The sequence below is a fragment of the Nicotiana attenuata genome, unplaced genomic scaffold (genome assembly GCF_001879085.1).
Source record: "Nicotiana attenuata strain UT unplaced genomic scaffold, NIATTr2, whole genome shotgun sequence".
Classification (NCBI taxonomy): domain Eukaryota; kingdom Viridiplantae; phylum Streptophyta; class Magnoliopsida; order Solanales; family Solanaceae; genus Nicotiana; species Nicotiana attenuata.
The window spans coordinates 213,710-235,095 of NW_017671509.1; the positions used below are offsets into that span (position 1 = coordinate 213,710).

A 21,386-nucleotide genomic window follows, 5' to 3' on the forward strand; every position below is an offset into this window, starting at 1 on the left:
TTTCGGGTCGATTGGCCAAATGGGCCGTCGAACTCAGTAGGTACGATATCGAGTATCAACCTTGAACGGCCATCGAGTCTCAAATTTCCGCGGACTTCATGGCCGATTTCACACCAACCCTCGTACCCGAAGTTGAAAAGGAACTCTTGTTAAAGTCAGGTACATCATCGGGGGTATGGACCCTTTTCACAGATGGTGCTTCTAATGTGAAGGGGTCCGGGCTGGGCGTCGTTTTGAAGCCACCCACAGGTAGCACTCTACAAAACTTCTAGGTTGACTAACAATGAGGCCGCGTACGAGGCCATGATTGCAGGTCTCGAGCTAGCTAAGAGCTTGGGGGAAGAAGTCATTGAAGCCAAGTGCGACTCTTTATTGGTGGTGAACCAAGTAAACAAAAGCTTCGAAGTTCGAGAGGATAGAATGCAAAGGTATTTGGACAAGCTACAGGTGACTATGCACCGCTTCAAGGAGTGGACTCTAGATCACGTACCTCGAGAACAAAACAGCGAGGCCAACACACTTGCAAATTTGGGATCATCAGTCGAGGAAGATGATATTATCCCGAGGACTGTCGTCCAGTTATCGAGATCTGTGGTCGAGGAGAGGCATGCCGAGATAAACTCTACAAGCTTGACCTGGGATTGGAGGAACAAATATATTGAATATCTAAAGAACGGAAAGCTCCCATCGGACCCTAAAGAGTCGAGGGCCCTACGAACCAAAGCTGCTTGATTCACGTTGGATGAAGATGGAACATTATACAGAAGGACGCTCGATGGCATTGGCGGTATGTTTGGGGTCGGGAGACACCGATTATATTTTACGAGAGATTCATGAAGGCACTTGTGGGAACCACTCTAGCGCCGAATCTTTGATTCGCAAGATCATTAGAGCTGGGTACTACTGGGATAGCATGGAAAAAGGCACTAAAGAGTTTGTTCGAAAATGTGATAAATGTCAAAGGTTTGCACCGATGATCCATCAGCCTAGGGAACAACTTCATTCAGTCCTATCCCTATGGCCATTCATGAAATGGGGAATGAATATTGTCGGCCCTCTGCCAACGGCCCCAGGTAAAGCTAAATTCATTTTATTTATGACTGACTACTTTTCTAAATGGGTGGAAGCACAGGCCTTCGAGAAATTCAGAGAAAAAGAAGTTATAGACTTCATCTGGGAACATATCGTGTGTCGATTCGGGATACCTGCTAAAATCGTATGTGACAACAGAAAGCAATTCATCGACAGCAAGGTAACGGAGTTCCTCGAGGAACACAAAATAAAAAGGATCTTATCAACGCCGTATAACCCATGTGGAAACGGACAGGCCGAATCAACGAACAAGACTATCATTCAAAACTTAAAGAAAAGGCTGAACGACGCTAAAGGGAAATGGAGAGAAGTTCTACCCGAAGTTCTTTGGGCGTACCGAACAACATCAAAGTCCAGCACGGGGGCAACCCCGTTCTCCTTAATATATGGCTCCGAGGCCTTAATTCCAGTCGAGGTCGGGGAACCTAGCGCCAAATTCCGACATGCAACGGAGGAATCAAATCACGAGACCATGAATACTAGCCTCGAACTATTGGATGAAAAACGAGAAGCTATGCTTGTTCGGATTGGTGCACAGAAGCAAAGAATCGAGAGATATTACAATAGAAGAGCCAATCTTCGCCAATTTGGAATCAGGGATTTAGTTCTAAGGAAAGTCACCCTCAATACTCGAGACCCGAACGAAGGGAAACTAGGCCCGAATTGGGAAGGACCATATTGAGTCATCGGATTCATCGGAAAAGGATCTTACAAACTTGGCACGACGGAAGGCGAACAATTGCCGGACAATTGGAACATATAACTACTCAAACGGTATTATTGCTGAGGTATGACTCTCTCCCTTTTCCATTTGTATTTAGTACTAACTTATTGCAGGTGTTCGATCGAGGCATCGAGGAAACTCTTCAGCACGAAAGTCTTAGGTTTTAAAGCACGTGTTGCACTCTTTTTCCCTTAGATCGATTTTAACCCGAATGCGTTTTTTCGGTGAGGTTTTTAACGAGGCAACAATTATGTGCTACCCGAGGAAAATTCAACAAATCCAAGGCTTCTTTTCAATCAACCTCAAATACTGGGGGCATCACCCTCGGGGGTTATATTTTCAAGGAAAATACTTCATGTCAAAGGGCCTCGATAGGAAAACATTGTAATGGGCCAAACGGTCGGATGAACCGTGTCCATATAGAATAGTTGAGTCCCGATGGCAAAACATGTACGCATGTATGAATTATTCAAAAAAGCATTCTTTCTATATCAAAGCTTTGTGTCTCGAAGAAATTTGCTACAATACGAGCTCCAATACTTGTGATTCTGTGAGAAATGGCTCAAGGGCCAAACGTAATACACCTCGAATACTCGGGGACTGTCATCGATAGTCAACACATTCGAGTTATCTAAACTCGAAATCATAAGACCTCAAAGAGGCACCCCTCGACACATAGGCCAAGGCCATTGTACTTGGGGACTAATATTTCGAACAAGTTCAAAATGTTATCGGGAATAAGTCCAATAGGCATACCCGAAGGCTACGACCATATTGAAGGCTACGACCGAAATAACGCGGCTTAGAGATGTCCAAATCCCGCAATAAACAATAGGCCTTAAAATACTTTGAACAAACCGGTTAAAAGGCTATCCCCGGCAAAACGATTAAAAAAAGAGGCTTTGATAAAATCAGCCCTCGAAAAACCTTAAGAGGTATCAAATTACCTTGACATAAATGTGTTAAGAAACAAAAAGCACAGGGGCCTCGATCGACATCGAACCCTCAAAAAACCCAATGGGTAAAAAACACATGCTAAGGCATAAAGAAACTTTTATTAAATCTTTTAAGCCGAAAAGGGGGAAATAATAGCCATCTTTTAGAGGCCATAATGGCCCGATCTAAAAGAACCTAAGGGCCAATAAACTTAGGATTCGAGACCTTGCTCTCACCCGATCTGAACCCAAGGGTTCGATTATCCCGAGCCCAAACAAAACAATAAATTGATTATGGCTTAGGGACTCACCATTATCCGGCACAAGCCCTTAAGGGTCTATGCCCCGAAGTTCGAACCTTATTTGAACTAGACCATGGCAACTTCGAGGAAACCATCTGAGACAAAGTCTCGAACACGCCGTTCAAAGCATGAAACTATGCAAAAAAATTGCAAGACAAGAAACATGTTCATAAAAATTGAGAAGACATTCAAGGAAATTTTTCTTTATATATATTTGGAAAAAGATATGTACAAGAGACCGACAAGGGGTTTTACAAAAAGAAAAAGAAAAATCCTAGCTATGCCCGGGGCTGGTTTCTCCCTCGGGAGCAGCTTCCTCTTCGGGCCCCTCTTCATTGTCAGACCCGCCTTGGCTGCCTTCATCATCATCGTCGGAAGAGGAGGAGACGAGAAATTTGGCATCAGCTTCGAGCGCCTTTGCTTGAGCTATCTCTTCAATGAGGTTGAAACATCGACCGTGGATTTCCTCGAGGGTCTCCCACCGGGATTGGCACTTGGCCAAATCATTACTTCGTCGCTCTAGGTCCGAGGCTTCCCTTAGCTCCGTTTGAGCAGCCTCAGCATCCCTTAAGTACACGGCAACGGTTTTATCAGTCGTGACTTTCGTCTTCTCGACCTCAGCCCTGGATTCAGCAAGCTTGACCTCGAGCTCGTCGGTCCTTTTGGCCTGGGCCAAACTTTTCTCTTTACCGCCCCGGAGTTGGGCCTCAACCGATGCTAGTTTGACTAAAGTAGCCTCCTTCTCCACAGCAAGGCGGTCCATATTCTCCTTCCACCGGTTGTAGTCAGCCTTGAACTGATCGACCTCCCCTCGAAGCAGCTCGATCCTATCCAGTTTTTGTTGAAGCTGAGATACTGTAGTATTAGACTCCACAGTTGGATAGAGTAGACCATACTCTTTCAAAATGATAGTTACCCGCTTGTCTAGCTCGGCCTCATCTTTACGAGCCTTGGCCAAGTCTGCCCCAAGGTCCTTGAGCTCCTCCCTTTTGACTACAAAGGAGCTTTAGGGCATTCCTTTCATCCGAGGTCTTCTGGAGCTCGGCCTCGCAGTGGCTCAGGTCAGCCCTAAACCTGGTGAAAGCCTACACAAAAAAAAGGATATCAGTTAGGGTAAGGGGAGAAGAAGAAAAAGAAAATTGCAACGATAGGAATTAATGCTTACTTGAGAGAAAATGCGTTGAGCCTCTTCGAAGAGGGTAGATGCATCGTTGAGATTGGCGGCATCATCGACCCCGGTAAGCAATCCCGGAAAGGATCTTTTTCACCGGGGACTCCGCTTAAGTCAGGCGTTTGCAGAGCCCAAGCCTCCCTTATGGCCTCCTCAGAATAAGCCGGTAGAGGGGGAGAGTGACCTATTGTCATGGCCCTGAGCAAATCGCTCGAGGTGCTCTGTTCAGCCCTGGGGGTTTTGGAACCTGTCCCCTTCGGTGTGCTTATTGATGGCCGAGGAACAATCTCGACCTCGGGCGATTCGGGGGCTTTGCCCGCGTCTTTCTTCGGAGCTTCCTCACCACGAGGCAAGGTCTCCGGTTCAGAGGGCTTGGCAGCTTCAACTGGCTTCCTGGCTCGGGTCACCAGTGCTAAGTCTTCACCCTCGTCTTCTTCTTCATCATTCAGCTGGTGGACTGAGTCTATATCCACAGGAATGAGATTCCTCCTGCGTCTTCGAGTAGGACCCCTTTTATCTTGGGGGTCTTCGGGCTTCGAAACCCTTTTCATCTTATTATCTTTCCCCGATTTCGGAATCGGGGACTCGGTCTCTTCCCCAGGCGGGGCTGGCCTCATTTCAGAGACATCTCTAATGCCTGCATGAATGAAAATTAGGTATGAATAAAGAAACAACTCCGATAAAGGGGAAAGCATAAAAAACTTACAAGAAGAACTTACCGTGGTGTTTGGCTTCGCATCTGCCCCTCACCAAGTCACGTCAACGGCGCTCGTCATACGAGGAGGTCGCATCTAGTTTTCGGACCCAGTCTTCGAGGTCGGCGACCGCATGTGGCATCCGAGCGACCGTTGCAAAAAAGATGAAGGCATGACGCAATGCAAAAACGGAATACAAAAGGCTACTAAAAAAATAACTTCACTTATGGTCGGGGTTCCACTTCTTTGGGAACGAAATTTTCTCCTCGGGGATGATGTCGCAGGTCCTCACTCGCACGAACCGGCTCATCTAGCCCCGATCCTTATCCTCGTCGTTGCTAGCAAAGAAGGCCTTGGTCGACCGTCGTTGGAGCTTGATCAACCCTCGGAAAAAGTTGAGGCCGATACATTCGGATAAGATGACTGAGGGTGAACTCTAGTCCCTCAGCCTTGTTGGAGAAATAGCGAAGCATGATCACTATGCGCTAGAAAGAAGGGTGGATCTGGCTGAGGGTGACCTGATACCTCTTGCAGAAGTCGATCATGATTGGATCAATGGGACCCAGCGTGAAGGGGTAAGTGTAAACACTTAGGAACCCCTCCATCACTCGAGGCCAAGTCTTGGTTTGCACACTGGTTTGACTTGCTTTATTTCTTCAAATTTAGACATTTAATTCCTTGTTTATCAATTAGTATTGGACTAAATCACGTATCTTTAAAATCACAATATAAATTTAATTGTTACTCAGATTTTAGGGTAAACATAGTGCAATTTAATTTATAATGATAACTTATTCTATCTTTCAAATTAATAATTTCACTAGTTATCAATTACTATAAATAATGTAATTGTGTAAAAAACTTTTACCCTATCAGGATATAAACTTAAACTCTTCCTTATAAGTCTAGTTAAAAAAAAATATTCCAAAAATGCAATCTACTCCTCTCTTTCCTTTACTAATATAGTACTAGTGTACTACTACTATATTGTCTTTAATACTATGAAGCAATTATTCCTCCAATAAAATTTCTGAAATAAAAATCATATTTGTGTTGGAGCATACCATACCCGTCAAAAGAAAACTGGAAACTAAATAAAGTACTTACAATGATGGATTTCCCGCCAAAATTGCGATACCTAAAAGCCAGTGCCGTCTCCCGCCCACACCACAACTGATATCAGATCCAAAAACAGAGAGAATTGCAAACGAAAATCTACAGTTCCAGAAACAGAGAGAGAATTGAGAACCAAAATCTGCAAAAGATGAGCGGAGTTGTAAGGAACAAAGTACAGAGGAAGTTCAAGATGAGGGGTTACTCCCTCAAAGTCGACGCTCTTTCCGAAGTCCTCTCTTTCCTTTCTCATTTTCCTTCCGATGCCCTTGACGACGCTCTTGAACTCCTTCTCGATGAGCTGCACCATCTCTCTTGTCCGTACATTAAAATTTACCCCCTTTTGTTTTCCTTTTTTACTTTTTTGTTTGTTCTACTTATTATTGTTCAATTTGTGCAGTGAAATCAGCGATTCTGGACAGAGAGCCGGTGCATAAAGTCGCGACTCTTTTATTGGAGGCAGAAGCCGCCGTTGAGGAGAACCCTAGCTCCAGTTCATCACCTGCTTCTGCCCTTCGTATTACTGATGCTTTTATTGTTCCTAAATTCCGATACGATCCTGTTAAGAAGTTCTTTCACGAGTATGCTACCCTACTCTTTTATCCATTTTTTTTTCTCTGTTGGAGTAAGCAGTAATCTTTATTCTATAAAGATTATTTGGTTTTTAACTGAGAATTCTATTGTATTATTTATAGTTTAGAGATAGGTAACACCTCTAACAGTCCCTTATAAATCTGGAAGAAAAGGACTAAATTTAGAGTTTTTTTATAAGGGAAATCTTGGAGATTTTTTGTTACTCCAATATTATTGAAGTAGACATAAACTAGAAAATGTTTACTGTCTGACATTAAAAAACTTTAATTGTTCCATTAGAATGTAATTATAATTGGAGCTGTTTCATTGGAAACTAATTAGAGTTTAAGACACCTTTTCCACTTGTTTAAGTTGACTTTTTTTTAGGAATCGATGCACTGAAAAGTTAGTTCTCGTTTTGAATTGGTATACAAGTTGAGGAAACCAAAACCTTATATTAGATTTTTATTTTGATTAATAATTATTATAGTAATTAGTTCAAATCTTGGTCAAAAACAGGATTTTCAGTCCTAAAATAACTGGATACAAAAGTATGTAGCACTGTTTTCTTTCAAGTTGCATGTTTTACGTAGCTTTCTGTAAGATGTGTATAGTTAGAGCTCCTGTGCCTTATATTTTCAAGTTAAAACCAGAATTCCTTTTCTATGTGTAGGCACACAGGGAGGCTTCCTATTCACGGTGATGCCTCTGCAAAAGCCACCTTATACAAGGATAGATTCCTCTTATTATTCCAGAGGTTATCTCGTGATCCACGGTTTTCAACCCTTGCTTTTGATGCCCCTACTTCAGAGTATGGCAGCTGTGAGGTGAGTAGCAATCGTGATCCTAGTTTAGATTCACGTCTCTCTAGATGGACTGCAGAGCTGTGGTTCTCAAGTTTCTCTGCAAAATGATGCTCACAGTAGGAAAATGTTTGTTTGCAGATATCTCCCATTCAATCTCTTGTTGGGCGGGTAGGGAGAAGATGGATAATGGGTGTAATATCTCAGTTGGAGGATGGTCATTTCTACTTGGAAGACCTTACTGCAGCTGTCGAAGTTAATTTATCGAGTGCAATATCCTTTTCAAACGTTTTTATCTCATTTCACTGCTCATAATAGTTGATACAAGAACTGTGCTACTGTTATGAAGTAGAAGGCTAATATACTTGAATCTGAATAGTTAGCCTTCATTAGTTTTTCTCTTCTGATGTTGAATCGCTACCATGATTGTTTATTTCTTTTAGCTCTTTAGTGATCTTAGAAATTAATCCATTTGTTTATGCCAGATATGCTTCTTTCCTAAAACCCTTGGTTGCAATTTTGCTTTTAGAAATTGCTCCTGTAATTTGTCTTAATGTTTTATAATTTCACTTCTCAGTTATGTATGATTATGCCTTACATGTGGTCCATCTTATAATAGAAGGAAAGCTCAATGAGTCCATTCCCTATTTGTAGATAACAATGCTTAAAAGCTGTGTCTTAGAGTTGCAGTATTTGCAATAACATGCTGTGTATCCATAACCTGCAGTACAAGATAACTACAGGTTTCTTTGCGGAAAATACAATAGTCCTGGCAGAAGGTGAAATGCAGTTGGATGGTGTTTTTCAGGTCCATTCTTGTACCGAATCTCTTCTTTGAAATACAAGTTTGAAACTAGATAAGTACTTCGAGAAGATGCCGATAAATATTCAGTAGCAACCTCAATTTTCATACTTTGTGGTGCATAGGCTCTGAGGGAGTTTCATTATTCTGCTCGTTTAGCTTCTTATCATCATCTGATGAACTAACTGCATGGGAAGTGAGATCAGCTCATTTAGAACCAATTTATATTCCTATTCCTACAAGTGAAGAATATGATCGATAAAGCTTGCCTAAGCTGACATGTTTTAATATTTTTTTTTCCTAATGTAACTATTCACAAATTAGCAACTTTAGGCAATTATTGTACCAAAAGTGATATAAGCCACGCATAAGATTCAGTGTCAAAATTTTGGGCTGAGTTTTGGATATGTTAATATGAAGTGGTTTAATTATACAGTAGCTAATTTTCTAAAAGTACCGTGCAGGTCAGGACATGTGGATTTCCTCCATTAGAGGACAGAGAAAAGTCCATGGCATTTTTTTCAGGACTAGACTTCTTTGGTGGTGGTATTCTTACCAAAGAGGAAACTGTATCCTTTGACTTGGTTCAATAATAGAAAAAATGAAAATACCGTAGCAAATCTATTCATTTTAGCTAAAAGTGGATATGAAGCTTCCCTAACTTCTGCAACAGCTTAGACTTGCAGAGCTGGAGAAAAAAGCTGTGAATGACATGTTTGTTATACTATCTGATATTTGGCTGGACAATGAGGAGGTATATATGCTTCTTTTTTGCTCTTGTAACCCTCTCTTTCTTGTTTTAATACGTTTGAACTGCTTATGGTTGCCTGATCCACGATTCTCGCCTATCCTTAGAGAAGACTTTGGGAAATCTGGAGACTATCCTCAATGGTTATGAAAATGTAGAGGTGGTTCCTTCTTTATTTATCCTCATGGGAAATTTCTGCTCTCAGCCATTTAATCTTTCCTTCAAGTCGATCTCAAGTCTCAGGCAAGTGTAAACTTAAAATTTAGCTGTATTACTGCTATGGTTATTTGTTGGTAAAGGAAGTGACAAATAAACATAATATTTACAGGGTTCAGTTTGGAAAGCTTGGGCAAATGATTGCCTCGCACCAACGACTAAAAGAGCATAGTCGATTTCTGTTTATCCCTGGTCCAGATGATGTAGGTGTGTTGATAAATCATCACCATTTGTCATTTAAGCTTCTTTACCAACTTAATAAAATAATGCGAATTTTTTCTCGTGTCTCCAGGTCCTTCAACAGTTTTACCCAGATGTCCTTTGCCTAAATACCTAACTGAAGAACTTCAGAAATATGTTCCCAATGCAATATTCTCCAGTAACCCATGCAGGTATCCTTTGTTTGGTGCTAACTGAGTTTTTGATTAAACAGCAAGAGTTTAAACTTTTAGCCTTTTCTCAATTCTGTTAACAAGATCTTCCCTCATTTGCCCAATCGAAATGAGCATAATCAAAATCTTCAAGAAGTCATACAATCTGTCATGCTAATGTTGTGTGCATTCTGGGTGCTTTGGTGCCACAAAAGATGGCATCTTCTGCTGAAATGTGACTATCATATTATTGATGAAGTGATGCATTTCTAACTTTTCTTGTTGAAACAGAATCAAGTTTTATACCCAAGAAATTGTACTATTTCGCCAAGATTTGCTTTATAGAATGCGAAGGTCATGTCTGATACCTCCCTCAACAGAAGAAACCAGTGATCCATTTGAGCATGTAAGATCAGTCTTCATATTCTTAATATAGGATTTCTTTTGGCATCACAGATAATTGAAATTCAGGGTGTTCATTTTATTTTCTTGCAGCTTGTTGCGACGATAATACATCAGAGCCATCTCTGCCCCCTTCCTTTGACAGGTCAACCCATTATCTGGAATTATGATCACAGTCTACACCTTTATCCAACCCCGCATACGGTACTTTCCTCTTTCTTGTGTATATAGAATCTGTAGAAAACGCAGAGTCTTCAAAATTTATTTTCCTTCATCAGACAATGTTTTTATGATGTGCACATATATATTCCTATTTAAGCTGTGATGCTAAATCACTAATATCTACCCTGAACTTGAGAAATTACATAGCACTAGCAATTGAAGTATCAAGAATTGGTAGGTTTTCCTAATTGCTGAAAAGCCGACTGCTTCCTTCTATTGGGGCCTAAAGTATAATACTAGAACATATCTGATTGCAGAATCATGACTGAGGTTATGATCTTGTTTCACAATGATCCACACATGGTTAAATAGTTTAATAGGTTGTCTGAAGTTGAGAACTTCACTCCATTATGACCTGAAACTGAACAGGATAACCTGAACTAATTGTAACTGATAAAAAATGATTTGATATTTCCTAACAGATCGTGTTGGCGGACAAAAGTGAGCAGAAGGCTTTCAGGTACACAGGAGTTACATGCTTTAATCCTGGTTCCTTCTCAAATGATGGCACATTTGTGGCATATCGGCCGTGCAATCAGGAAGTAGAACTATCAGCATTGTAAGCATCAACTTCAAGCTGGCACTTTAGCTTAGTGATTAACTGTTTGGTGGCTAAATTAGCCTCAATTGTCTTTTGGATCTTTCATTATCTTTTTGTGTCTATATGAGGGATTTCTGTATACTAATTTATTGTCTGTTAAGCCCATAGGATACTCATTCTTACAGGTTGTAGCTCATGTAAGCCAATTTACTATCAGTTGGTTATCAAAGTGACAAATAATCTTCTTTGGATGAACATTTTAGTTGAAGTTATTTTAATCTATTCTTCTTCTAACCTACCAAGTTAAAAGGCAGAGGATATCTCCATATGAAGTGCAAATTTGCGGAAACAGATTAGTGGAGGCGATTTTTATATTGAAAAGGGAACAGTTTATAGGTTTCTACCAAATCATATTAGTGTACACTCAGTGTAGATATTTTTTAAGGAAGCTTACATGTAGATATCTTTTGGGTAAAAAAAACTTTACACTGTATATTACTTAAAAACTCAAATAAAAATGAGGTGAAAAATGTGTATTTCATCATGATTGAGCAATAAAAGTTTATTTGTTTCCTCATTCTTCAATAAGTGAATTTTCTTGCTCAACTGCACAGATATCAGAAATTCAAACTTAATTTTGGTGGGGGTGGGGGTGGGGGTGGGGGTGGAAATGGTTATAATTTTTGTCCTTTCATCCTTTTTCTTTTCTCGTCGTGTTAGGTTGTGGAATGTACTGTACCTTTTTGTTTGTGGATTGAATGAAATATATTGTGGCATATGGAACTGGACAACATCAAATCCCAACATATTTGTGCAAGATGGCACAATTTTCTTCTCGTTGCCTATTTTCTTAGTATCTCTTCAGTAGTCAGGATGACTTTCTCCACATCTCTTGGGGTCGATTCTTATTAGGATAAAATGCGCTCCATCAGTTAAATTTGGACACAACAAAATGTTGTTATCAATGTGGACTAATTGGATTTTTGCACTAATTCACACTTAATTAAGCCGAAAGAGAAGGTAGTTGGTGCAGTTGTCTATATGAGGATGATAAAAATGACTACTTCCATTTGCTATAATATTCAAAAAGAAGCTCCTAATTTCAGCATCTTAATGTCGCTGTTTAGATTAGAATTCATTCCGAGGTACCATAAATCTTATTATGGCTGAACATATTCTGCCATTTACTCTTGAAGTCGAGCTTTTCTTTGTTTGACTAAGCTCGTCCTTTCTGTGTTCCTTCTAATTTCAAATGTACTAAATTTCAACCATAACACTTTCTGAATTGTTGAAATATTGGTTTATTAGGTATATCCAAATAGGTAGAAGCGTCGTGTTTTGTCCTTAAATAATATTTTCGTAGTATCTGCAAATTACTCGTTTTTAGACACAACTTCAACTTCAAATATATATTTTTTCAACTTCAACCAAATATTGTTCCAGATGTCTAGTAATTTTTTTTGTTTTTGTTTTAACTGGTAATATAAAGAATATTTACACAAAGTAACTCCAGCCTCGAGTAGGTTTCCACTCTATTTCCCAAATTTTTACTTGAAACGTACACTTACTTGTAATTCACTTTTTAAGCAACTTGATTGTCAAAAACAAATTCCTAATTATAAATGATGTAATACCTTGTACTATATTTTGTCTCACGTACGGGAAGGAGTACTATACAACATTCTTTGTACTTACTTTTTCATACTAAGCTCACATGTGTTTTGTTCCATCAAGGTTAGTACAACGTTCCACATAAATGGAATGTATCGATGCATGGCGGAACTACTCCTAACATCCTTCTACCTAATTAACAACAATAAGCTCAAAACTAATTAATTTACACTCAGAAAGACCAGGTAAAACTCTCAAAACAACCACTTTTTAACTCATGTAATTGAAAAAAGTCATTGTCATGGGTATGCGTGACAAACGGGCGGGATGGGTCGGATATGAACGGGTTAAAAACGGATAATGCAAAAACAGATAAATTATTCGACCTGACCCATATTTAATATGGATAAAAAACGGGTTAATCAGTAGATAATATGGAATTATCCATGGCTTCTTGAATATGATTACTTTTAGGAGAATTTCTAGTCTCCTAAAGTTGAGGAACCCCCTAATTTGAGGCTTTATAAATGTAAAAAGTTAAACCCATTAATTATCCATTTTCTAAATGTATAATATGGTTCTTATCCATATTTGACCCGTTTTTTAAAAGTTTAATAATGCAATCCATTTTTTAATGGATAATATGGTGGATAACTGTTTTCTTTTAACCATTTTGTCACCACTAGTCACAGGGTTTCACTTGTGAAATTTCAAATTTATTTATGACAGTGGCTATTTTTTAATTTTGTGGTTAAAAATGACTAGTGAGTGCTATTTCTGTCGAAAGACCAGAACTGGCCTACAACCATGTTTAATTTTTCATATAAGTGTTAAATTGTTCTCATGAAGAAATCAGATATATAACAGAAAATCTGATCCTGGGATTGATGAAGATGATTAAATAACAAATTAGTATTGTTTTGACTTCAAGAGAAGAGTTTTTCCTAATGAGAATAGATAATTAGGTCAGGTAGGTGTACACCTAATTTAGTGTCAAGCTAAGGGGGCAAAAGAATATTAATCTTAAACTTGTAAATGGTTAAGCTGTTAGTTTTCAGTTAGCAATTTGCAGTTGAGAAGCTTAAATAGCTTCAAACCCAAAAACTTAATTCAGGTGAAGAATGTGTAGACAACGATCTGATAGACAGACAAGCTAACATATTAATTAGGTGAACACACACACACACGCTATACTCCATATTACACCATAACAATTAAAAAATAAATCTATATGGATTTCTCAAATAACAAAAATTTTGGAAAATTAAAGGAAACATAATTTCATGAAGGAAAAGAAAGGATATCAATTGTCATATTTTTTATCACGTGTGTAATAACTTAATATACTTTTCATTTAGTTTTTTTCCTAAAAGTAATAAGATTTTTATTTCCTCATTTTTCATAGCTCATGTGCAAAGCATATCTATGCGAACTAGTTTCTGTAAATTAATGACCTATATCTCTTTCTAAGCAGGGCAGGAGGCTTTGTCATGGCCTTTTCGATGCCTATCATCTGTTAATAGCATCAGTGAAACAGAATTGAAAGCCATCAAGTATGGGTGTGAATGGTGCAAAAACAAAGGAATATTGAACTTCATTGTGGAAACTGACTCGAGGATGATCTATGACATACTACAGGCCAAAAATCTAAGCAACAACAAGCTGAAACAAGAGGCTGAGAAATTAATGGAGATTCTGGACACCTGCAGGGCACCTGTTACCCATTGCCTTCGCGAAGCAAATCAAGTGGCAGATTGGTTCGCCAAAGAGGCCACCAGAGCTAACGAAGGTATCACTCATATGGATTTTAGACAAGTACCAAAAGCGGCCAAGGGCCCTTTCTTCATGGATATGTGGCAGGTTCCTTCTTTTAGAATTAGATATGAAAAATTCAATTTTTTTGTAAGTTAACTCTATTTATAGTGAGAGGAAATGGTCTAATATGTATTTTTGCCCATAGACTCTTCCTCTCCTTAGGTAGAAAGGTAGCTCCGAGGTAAGGTTTATGTCCCCCTCAATGTAACCTTTTTTGTTTATATAATAGACATGGTAGGGGTCCAGCCAAACCCCCCAACACCACAGGGGATGAAATCCTGGGTGATTGGTTTATTTAAAAAAAAAAAAGGTAGATATTATAGTTTGGACGAATTCAGTAGCTTTTGCTTAGTATTTGTATTAGAAAATTTATTAAATATGTTAAATATTTAATTATGACCCTAATAACTTAAGTTTTAGAACTTGCACCGTAGTCGGAGCAGTGTGAAGACGGCCTCGAAATGGAATTTTATCGATTTCGTTAGCTCCGTTGAGTGATTTCGGTCTTAGGGACGTGTTCGGATTGTGTTTTGGAGGTCTGTAGCTTATTTAGGCTTGAAATGTCGAAAGTTGAATTTTTGAAGTTTCTAGATCGATAGTGAAATTTTGATATCGGGGTCGGAATCCGATTCCGAGAGTTGGAATAGCTCTGTAGTGTTGAATGTGGCTTGTATGCAAATTTGGGGTCAATCGGACTTGGTTTGGTTGGTTTTATCATCAGGTGTAGGATTCTTGAGATTTCTAGTTCATTAGGCTTAGATTGGAGGGTGATTCGTGGATTTAGCGTTGTTTGATGTGATTTGAGAGTTGGAATGAGTCCGTATGATGTTTTAGGACTGGTTGGTATGTTTAGTTGAGGCGTGTTGCGAGTTTAGTGACAAGTTTAAAACTTATAAACTTTAAATTTTGGCTCCACTGGAAATACCGAAAATTGTCGCGTCGTTTCACCTGAAATATATTTCACTTTAATCATCCATAATGTTATAGGAAAATGACTGAAAAGGCCTGGTCCATGGGATAAAGGTTGCGACTACTCACTTAAATTAGTTGATCTTTTTTTTTTCCCCCCAGCTTTATACTTAAAAAATTTTGATGATCATCATCTGAGATATTATCTTCTCTCGTTAGTTATCTCTCTCTTTTACGAACAAAGATACAATATTTCCTTTCACGTAAACGGACAAGTACATTGTATTATTACACAGAAGCACATAATTCAGGCATGAACCTTAGACGTAGATCCTCCCATGTACTCAGTGGCGGTGGAGCCAGAATTTTCACCAAGGACTGGCAAAATATAAAAAAAAATAGATACATCAAAAAGTCTAGGGGAGTCAACGTATAGTAAATATACATAAAACAGAAAAACTTATCTAGTAATACACTGTAATTTTCTAGCAAAGGGGTGTCACGACACCCCTTGGTTGAATGTAGCTCCGCCACTGCATTTACTCAAGGACGAAACCACCTTTTGTTAAGGGTGGTCAATTCCTTCATCGGAATATTACAAAAAATTATACTGGGTATATAAGTAAAATATTAGTTTTAGGTGTATAAAATATATATTGAACATCATTTGTCGGAAACTTTTTTTACTTCTTTTAAATCTGAACCCCCTTAGAGAATTTCTAACTTTGCCACTTATTGATGTTGATCATTAATTATCATGCTGCAGATATCATTTGCGAAAGCCTGTCGCAGTTAACTAGTAATCACTCGGTTTTATTAGCATGCGCCTGATTACCGTTTACCGAGTTATACTGTGTTTCTAATTGTTTTTAGTTTTCCACTTGGTGTTCGGTATTTAATATTGGGCCCGAAAAATCCAAATTCGTACTGCGTATTGCCCATTCATGGAGAAAGCGCTCCTTAACAAGAATATTTCAACCTTATGGTTCGAACCTGAGATGTTAAGAGTAGAGGGGTCTTATCCATCCTACCACAATCCTTGATAATTGGTAGGGTGTCTCAAGCTTAATTATAGCCAATTCGATAAAAATCATAAACTTTTATCTAAACCTTTGGCTTAACATAATAATGTTGAATTCCGTGAAGATCTGTTATAAAACTTTTTGTTGGGTAGGAATGAGAAGGACTAATTAAGTGGATATGACATATATAGAAGCTGAGTTTTCCTTACAGATGTAGGTTGAGAGATGAATTAAGAAGGATTCTTATGTAGACTTCCTTTCCTAACAAGTTAATTTTTCTTAAATAAAATATTATAATAGCAACGTTAGGCCAACAATATGAAAGGACTCTTATGTAGATATGACAAGTCAACAAAAAGTTTTCGTTATTCTGAAATTTTAGCAAGATGCCTTTCAGTTTACCAATTAATTTCTGATACGACGTAAGCCCTATACATGTCTCTCTTTTAGTTTTTTTATATATATATTTTAAAAACGATATGTCTCTTATAATTAGTTTATATTAATATTGAACTTTTGATATTTTTAAGAGATTAAAATATGATAACTGCCCTAATGCTGCTGGAATAGGATCTATTTTGTCGATGAATTAATTAGATATGTGAGAGTGGAACTTTATTAACGAGAAAAGGCAGCATTAATCTTTGTTTAGTCAATTAGCAGCATCATTGTTGTTGATGACCCATGACTAACAGGGTAAATGCACATATCAGCAATTGACTAGTTTTTTTTTTTTTTTGGCATGTGTGTATGTAACATTAATTTATATGTTTTCTTTAAATTTCTGAACCATGGTTAATAAATAGTACCACTAATATTTTCAATAACGATACTGAAACTTATATGGACGAAAAATTCAATCAAGACATAATTGTTTCTGGTCATTTATATAGTTTCCAGGTTACTGATTAATTCACACTAATTACATACACAATAATTACTTATATTTGGCTTTTAAATAGCTTAAAAACTTATTTACCGATAGTACAAAATCACTAAAAGTCAACCAAAGGATATCTACACATAATTCTTCAATAAAGTGAAAATTTTAATTTTGTAGATAAGGCAAGGACCTATTATTGGTAATAGTAATACGATAATATATAATATTATTTTACCCGTCGATATATGTATGTTAAACTAGTTATTTGGAATAGATCGACATAACCTTTAAGTTCTTTTTTTTGTAAATTCCCTCCAATATTAGGAGAGGATCTATAGTGTTTCCACACACTTCTCCTATTGCATGGCTCGAACTCAGGACCTAACAGTCGTGGGTGGTAGTACTTTATCAACTGAGCAAGCATGACTTGTCAATCCTTAAGTATCATTTAATTAGTTAGGGATAAATCCAAACATGATAGACGACTTGTGATTATATATGGGACTGATGGATATTATTATATTGTTTTATGAGAGTTATGTTTGTAGTAAGAGGAGGGGAATTAAAAGGTGGATTAATTACCGTAGGGTGGGTTATGAGCAGGCGTCATGTAGGTTAGAAAAACTGCAAAAGACGTTGAAAGCAGAACAAAACTCACCCACCTACGCAACCATATATCCTTCTCTCTCTCTCTCTCTCTCTCTCTTTGATATATCTACTGAGTTGATGCAAAAGTGCTAAAGCTTTCATGTTTTTGTTTGTTAGACTAAACGTTGGCATCAATCGCAGGTATACCAATTCTCTCCAAATTACTACTCCAAACCTCTTTCACTTCCTAACGGAAACCGCTTCTCAAATCCTCATCTTCTTCTATTATATATTATCAGATTATATTGTGTATTCATCTGGTTTCTTCTCTAGGTTAAAATTTACTCATTTGATATATGTAGTACTGTTTTATTCTGGTGTGTTTCTCTAATTAGCTGCACCATAAGAAACGTACGTACTGTGTAGGGTTTCTGAACAGTAGTACTCTATTGGTTTAGAGATTTGTTTCTTAATTAATTAGATTTTGTGCTGGCGAGATCGATCATGTGTAGCAGAGGGCATTGGAGACCTCATGAAGATGAGAAACTCCGGGAGTTAGTCGCTAAATATGGACCTCATAATTGGAATGCTATTGCTGAAAACTTGCAAGGCAGATCAGGTACTAAACATCTACAATTAATAGTAGTAAGTAGTATATATTCTTAGTTTTTTTATTTTCCTTTTTATTGCGTATGTTCGTGCATCAGTATCCACAACTACTACTCTGTACAAGTCTGTCAGTAACGGAATGTTCCATCAATCGGCAAAGATTTTTGGTGATAAGACCGGGAGATGCACCGCCTAATAAGTAGAAAAGGAAGGAGCGGAGGAAGGAAGTATATGGAGTATATACATAGTATATTCTTCGCCATGCTATATTGAAGTAGCTTCATATGGTAGCAAATGATTGGAAAAATATAATTTAAAGTAAACCATGCACGTCTGATCTCCAAGAAAATAAGACTTACATTCATCTTTATCATTGTACCCCTTAAATTAACTTACTTTCTCTACCTTAAGGTCTTCTGTATGATTTATGCTTGCTTAGTTAATTACGGTATTAGTTCTATATATTGGCCTCATTAATTCAAGTTCATTTGTCTTCCCTTTCTAATTTGGTAGTCCTATTAAAGAAATATCAAGGAAAAACGAAAAAAAGTAAGTTAATTTAAAGGGTAAATAAATAATCATGAGGTGCAACTGGTTAGCGTACGTACATACTATCATATGAAGGTTATTCCTATTAAGGGATTAAGCTTTTATACATACTCCCTCTGTTTAAGTTTATGTGAACCTATTTGCTTTTTGGTCCGTTCCAAAAAGAATGATCCCTTTCTAAATTTGGTAAAAATTTAGCTTAAACTTACAATTCTACCCTTAATGAGAAGCTTTTATAACCACAGAAATACTCGGGGCCCCTTTTTGACTTGTTTAGGACCACAAATTTCATAAGTTTTCATTTTTTTTAAACTCCGTGCCCAGTCAAACAGGTTCACATAAATTGGAACGGAGGGAATACAATGTAGTGAATACTTTTTAATATACAAATATATTTTAGTATTTTGTAGCACATGTAACACATCTTATTTTCTAGGTTATTAATCACTTATTATGGACGGATATCATTTAACTGGTCTGATAGTATGCAAACAGCAAATTCTTTTACACCATAGTATTAAACTCTCTATTGATATTATCCTTATTTTGTTCAGGGAAGAGTTGTAGGTTGAGATGGTACAATCAGTTGGATCCAAGAATTAACAGAAGCCCATTTACAGAAGAGGAAGAAGAAAGACTACTTGCCTCTCACAGAATTCATGGGAATAGATGGGCTATAATTGCTAGGCTTTTTCCAGGTCGTACTGATAATGCTGTGAAAAATCATTGGCACGTTATTATGTCAAGAAGATGCAGAGAAAGATCTAAGATTTATTCTATGAGGAATATTGCTGCTATCCCTAAATCAACAAGCCAACAAGACATGAGTACGACTTCGCCGAGTGATCTACAGGATAATAATAATATCCACGATATCATGAGAAAAAGAAGTTCCAATATTTCTATTGATCATCATCAGCAATTATTAGAAAGATTTAATTATTATCCTTTCACTAATAATAATTCCCTTTATCCAAAAGAGCTTCGTTTCAATCACCTTCCAGCTCATCATTTGAAGATGGATGATCAAGGTATACATTCATGGTTTCCTCGAGTTTTTCTCTCGATATTTTTCTTTTATTTTTGATACTTTTCCAGTATTGTCATGCGACGTGTTATCATGTGTGATTACAGAGGCAAATCCATGATTTAAATTTTATTGATTTAACCTCTAAGTTCTTATATTGAACCATTACACTTTGAAATGTCAAAATTGTGATTTTAGTTACTTATTTTTCACATACATATCTTTATTCGTGTAGAAAATATTAGGTTCAGTTGAACCTGCCGACTATATACTACATCAGCCACTAGTGTGACCATATCTTAGAAAAGCTTAATATGTTAGAAAGAGAGCACACTTTTGTTTACTTAATTATCTTTAATATGACGAAAGCTTTTATGCTCGTTAATGCTAACTATTTGGTGTGGGAATTGCAGGCAAGAATGAAGCAGTGGAATGTTATGACTTTCTACGAGTGAATATAGGCTCAAATAAAAGTGAAGTGGTAGAGGATAATATTACAAGAAGGGATGCTGAGGAAGTGGAACAGGAAGCTGGGGATAATAATTATTCCCTACAAAGCAGGGCTCCAGTGCGTTTTATAGATTTCCTATCAGTTGGAGACTCATCGTAATTTCTTCACTCTTTTGATTTATGAGGAAAATCTTCACTATAGATTTAGTGAAACGATATTTATATGTTGCACACAATTTAGGACCTCTAACTGGAACCCTGTAAAATTAAGTTTTATGCACGCATAAAATCAAGTTTTATGCATGCATAAGGTCTATTGTATGAATATTATTATATGTAATCTTATCACTATGAGTTGACTCTGGAAATGAAATAAAATGGGAGAAAGTCAAAAGCTCTAACGGGTGTCAAACCCTTAAGACATTAGCTTTTACATACAAGTATTTTCCAGAGGGGAATTTTCTGATCCAAGTCACCACTGGCTTTTTACATGCATTAATTATACTAGTATCAATAAACGTGCATTGCACGTTAATAATGGTACATAATCATTTAAACATTTATTTATACGAAGGAACAATAAAATTTTATTTAATGAGAGAAATTTTATGTATAATAACACAACAATCATTTAAATGCCGAAAAATATTATTACATTAGCATAATACATGAATTTAAAATAAAAAGACATCATCAAAACTTACACAAATGATCAATTTTGTCACGTTAGTTAGATAATTATGTAGTATAGTTTAAAAGTATTTAATGTGATGGTATCTTAACCAACACTTCTTTGAGGACAATAGTTTTTTGTGTATGTTTCCTCCTAATGCTTTGGTTGCTCTGCCTTAACCAGAAATCTTGTTGTCGATCTTGATATCCCTCTTGAATGTAACGACCCGACCGGTTGTTTTGCTTTCTAGAACCTCGTTCCCCTAAATAAGACTTTCCGTACTTACTGATTTATGACTTGCGGGGATGGTTAGTTCGGGATTTAGAAGAGTTTGGGTTGAATTCGGAACACTTGGTTCCTTAAGGTTGGCTTAAAGTCCAAGTTTGACTTCGGTCAACATTTTGAGTAAACGACCTCGGAATCGGGGTTTGGCGGTTCCAATAGGTTTGTATGGTGATTTCAGACTTGGGCGTATGTTCGGATCGGGTTTTGGATGACCCGGGAGCGTTTTAGCGCCTAATAGTGAAAGTTGGTTCTTGA

General features: G+C 37.5%; 2 protein-coding genes across 3 annotated transcripts; both read left to right on the plus strand.

Moving 5' to 3' along the window:
• Positions 1-6,023: 6,023 nt before the first annotated feature.
• LOC109208699 (DNA polymerase epsilon subunit B) lies at positions 6,024-10,967 on the plus strand. The gene is made up of 13 exons (XM_019371840.1): positions 6,024-6,349; positions 6,433-6,613; positions 7,279-7,432; positions 7,550-7,681; positions 8,139-8,216; positions 8,675-8,779; positions 8,884-8,964; positions 9,071-9,201; positions 9,287-9,381; positions 9,467-9,566; positions 9,837-9,951; positions 10,041-10,151; positions 10,592-10,967. Exons 1-13 carry the CDS (start codon positions 6,184-6,186, stop codon positions 10,730-10,732), a joined length of 1,590 nt encoding a protein of 529 aa, XP_019227385.1. The 5' UTR covers positions 6,024-6,183; the 3' UTR covers positions 10,733-10,967.
• A 6,618-nt stretch (positions 10,968-17,585) lies between these two features.
• LOC109208700 (transcriptional activator Myb-like) lies at positions 17,586-20,572 on the plus strand. Of its 2 annotated transcripts, XM_019371842.1 has the most exons (4): positions 17,586-17,739; positions 18,020-18,157; positions 19,251-19,727; positions 20,137-20,572. In XM_019371842.1, exons 2-4 carry the CDS (start codon positions 18,043-18,045, stop codon positions 20,331-20,333), a joined length of 789 nt encoding a protein of 262 aa, XP_019227387.1. In that variant the 5' UTR covers positions 17,586-17,739; positions 18,020-18,042; the 3' UTR covers positions 20,334-20,572. The 2 variants fall into 2 exon arrangements, with proteins under 2 accessions (XP_019227387.1, XP_019227386.1); XM_019371841.1 differs by having other exon boundaries at positions 17,586-18,157.
• Positions 20,573-21,386: the final 814 nt, after the last annotated feature.

What these genes read in the sequence shown, in the direction of transcription:
- LOC109208699 (XM_019371840.1), top strand. Translation starts at nt 6,184, where the DNA reads ATGAGCGGAGTTGTAAGGAACAAAGTACAGAGGAAGTTCAAGATGAGG. An exon ending in CAGAGTATGGCAGCTGTGAG is followed by an intron (nt 7,433 to 7,549) that starts GTGAGTAGCAAT and finishes GTTTGTTTGCAG; the next exon opens with ATATCTCCCATTCAATCTCT. An exon ending in CCAGTGATCCATTTGAGCAT is followed by an intron (nt 9,952 to 10,040) that starts GTAAGATCAGTC and finishes ATTTTCTTGCAG; the next exon opens with CTTGTTGCGACGATAATACA.
- LOC109208700 (XM_019371841.1), top strand. Translation starts at nt 18,043, where the DNA reads ATGTGTAGCAGAGGGCATTGGAGACCTCATGAAGATGAGAAACTCCGG. An exon ending in AAACTTGCAAGGCAGATCAG is followed by an intron (nt 18,158 to 19,250) that starts GTACTAAACATC and finishes TATTTTGTTCAG; the next exon opens with GGAAGAGTTGTAGGTTGAGA. An exon ending in TTTGAAGATGGATGATCAAG is followed by an intron (nt 19,728 to 20,136) that starts GTATACATTCAT and finishes TGGGAATTGCAG; the next exon opens with GCAAGAATGAAGCAGTGGAA.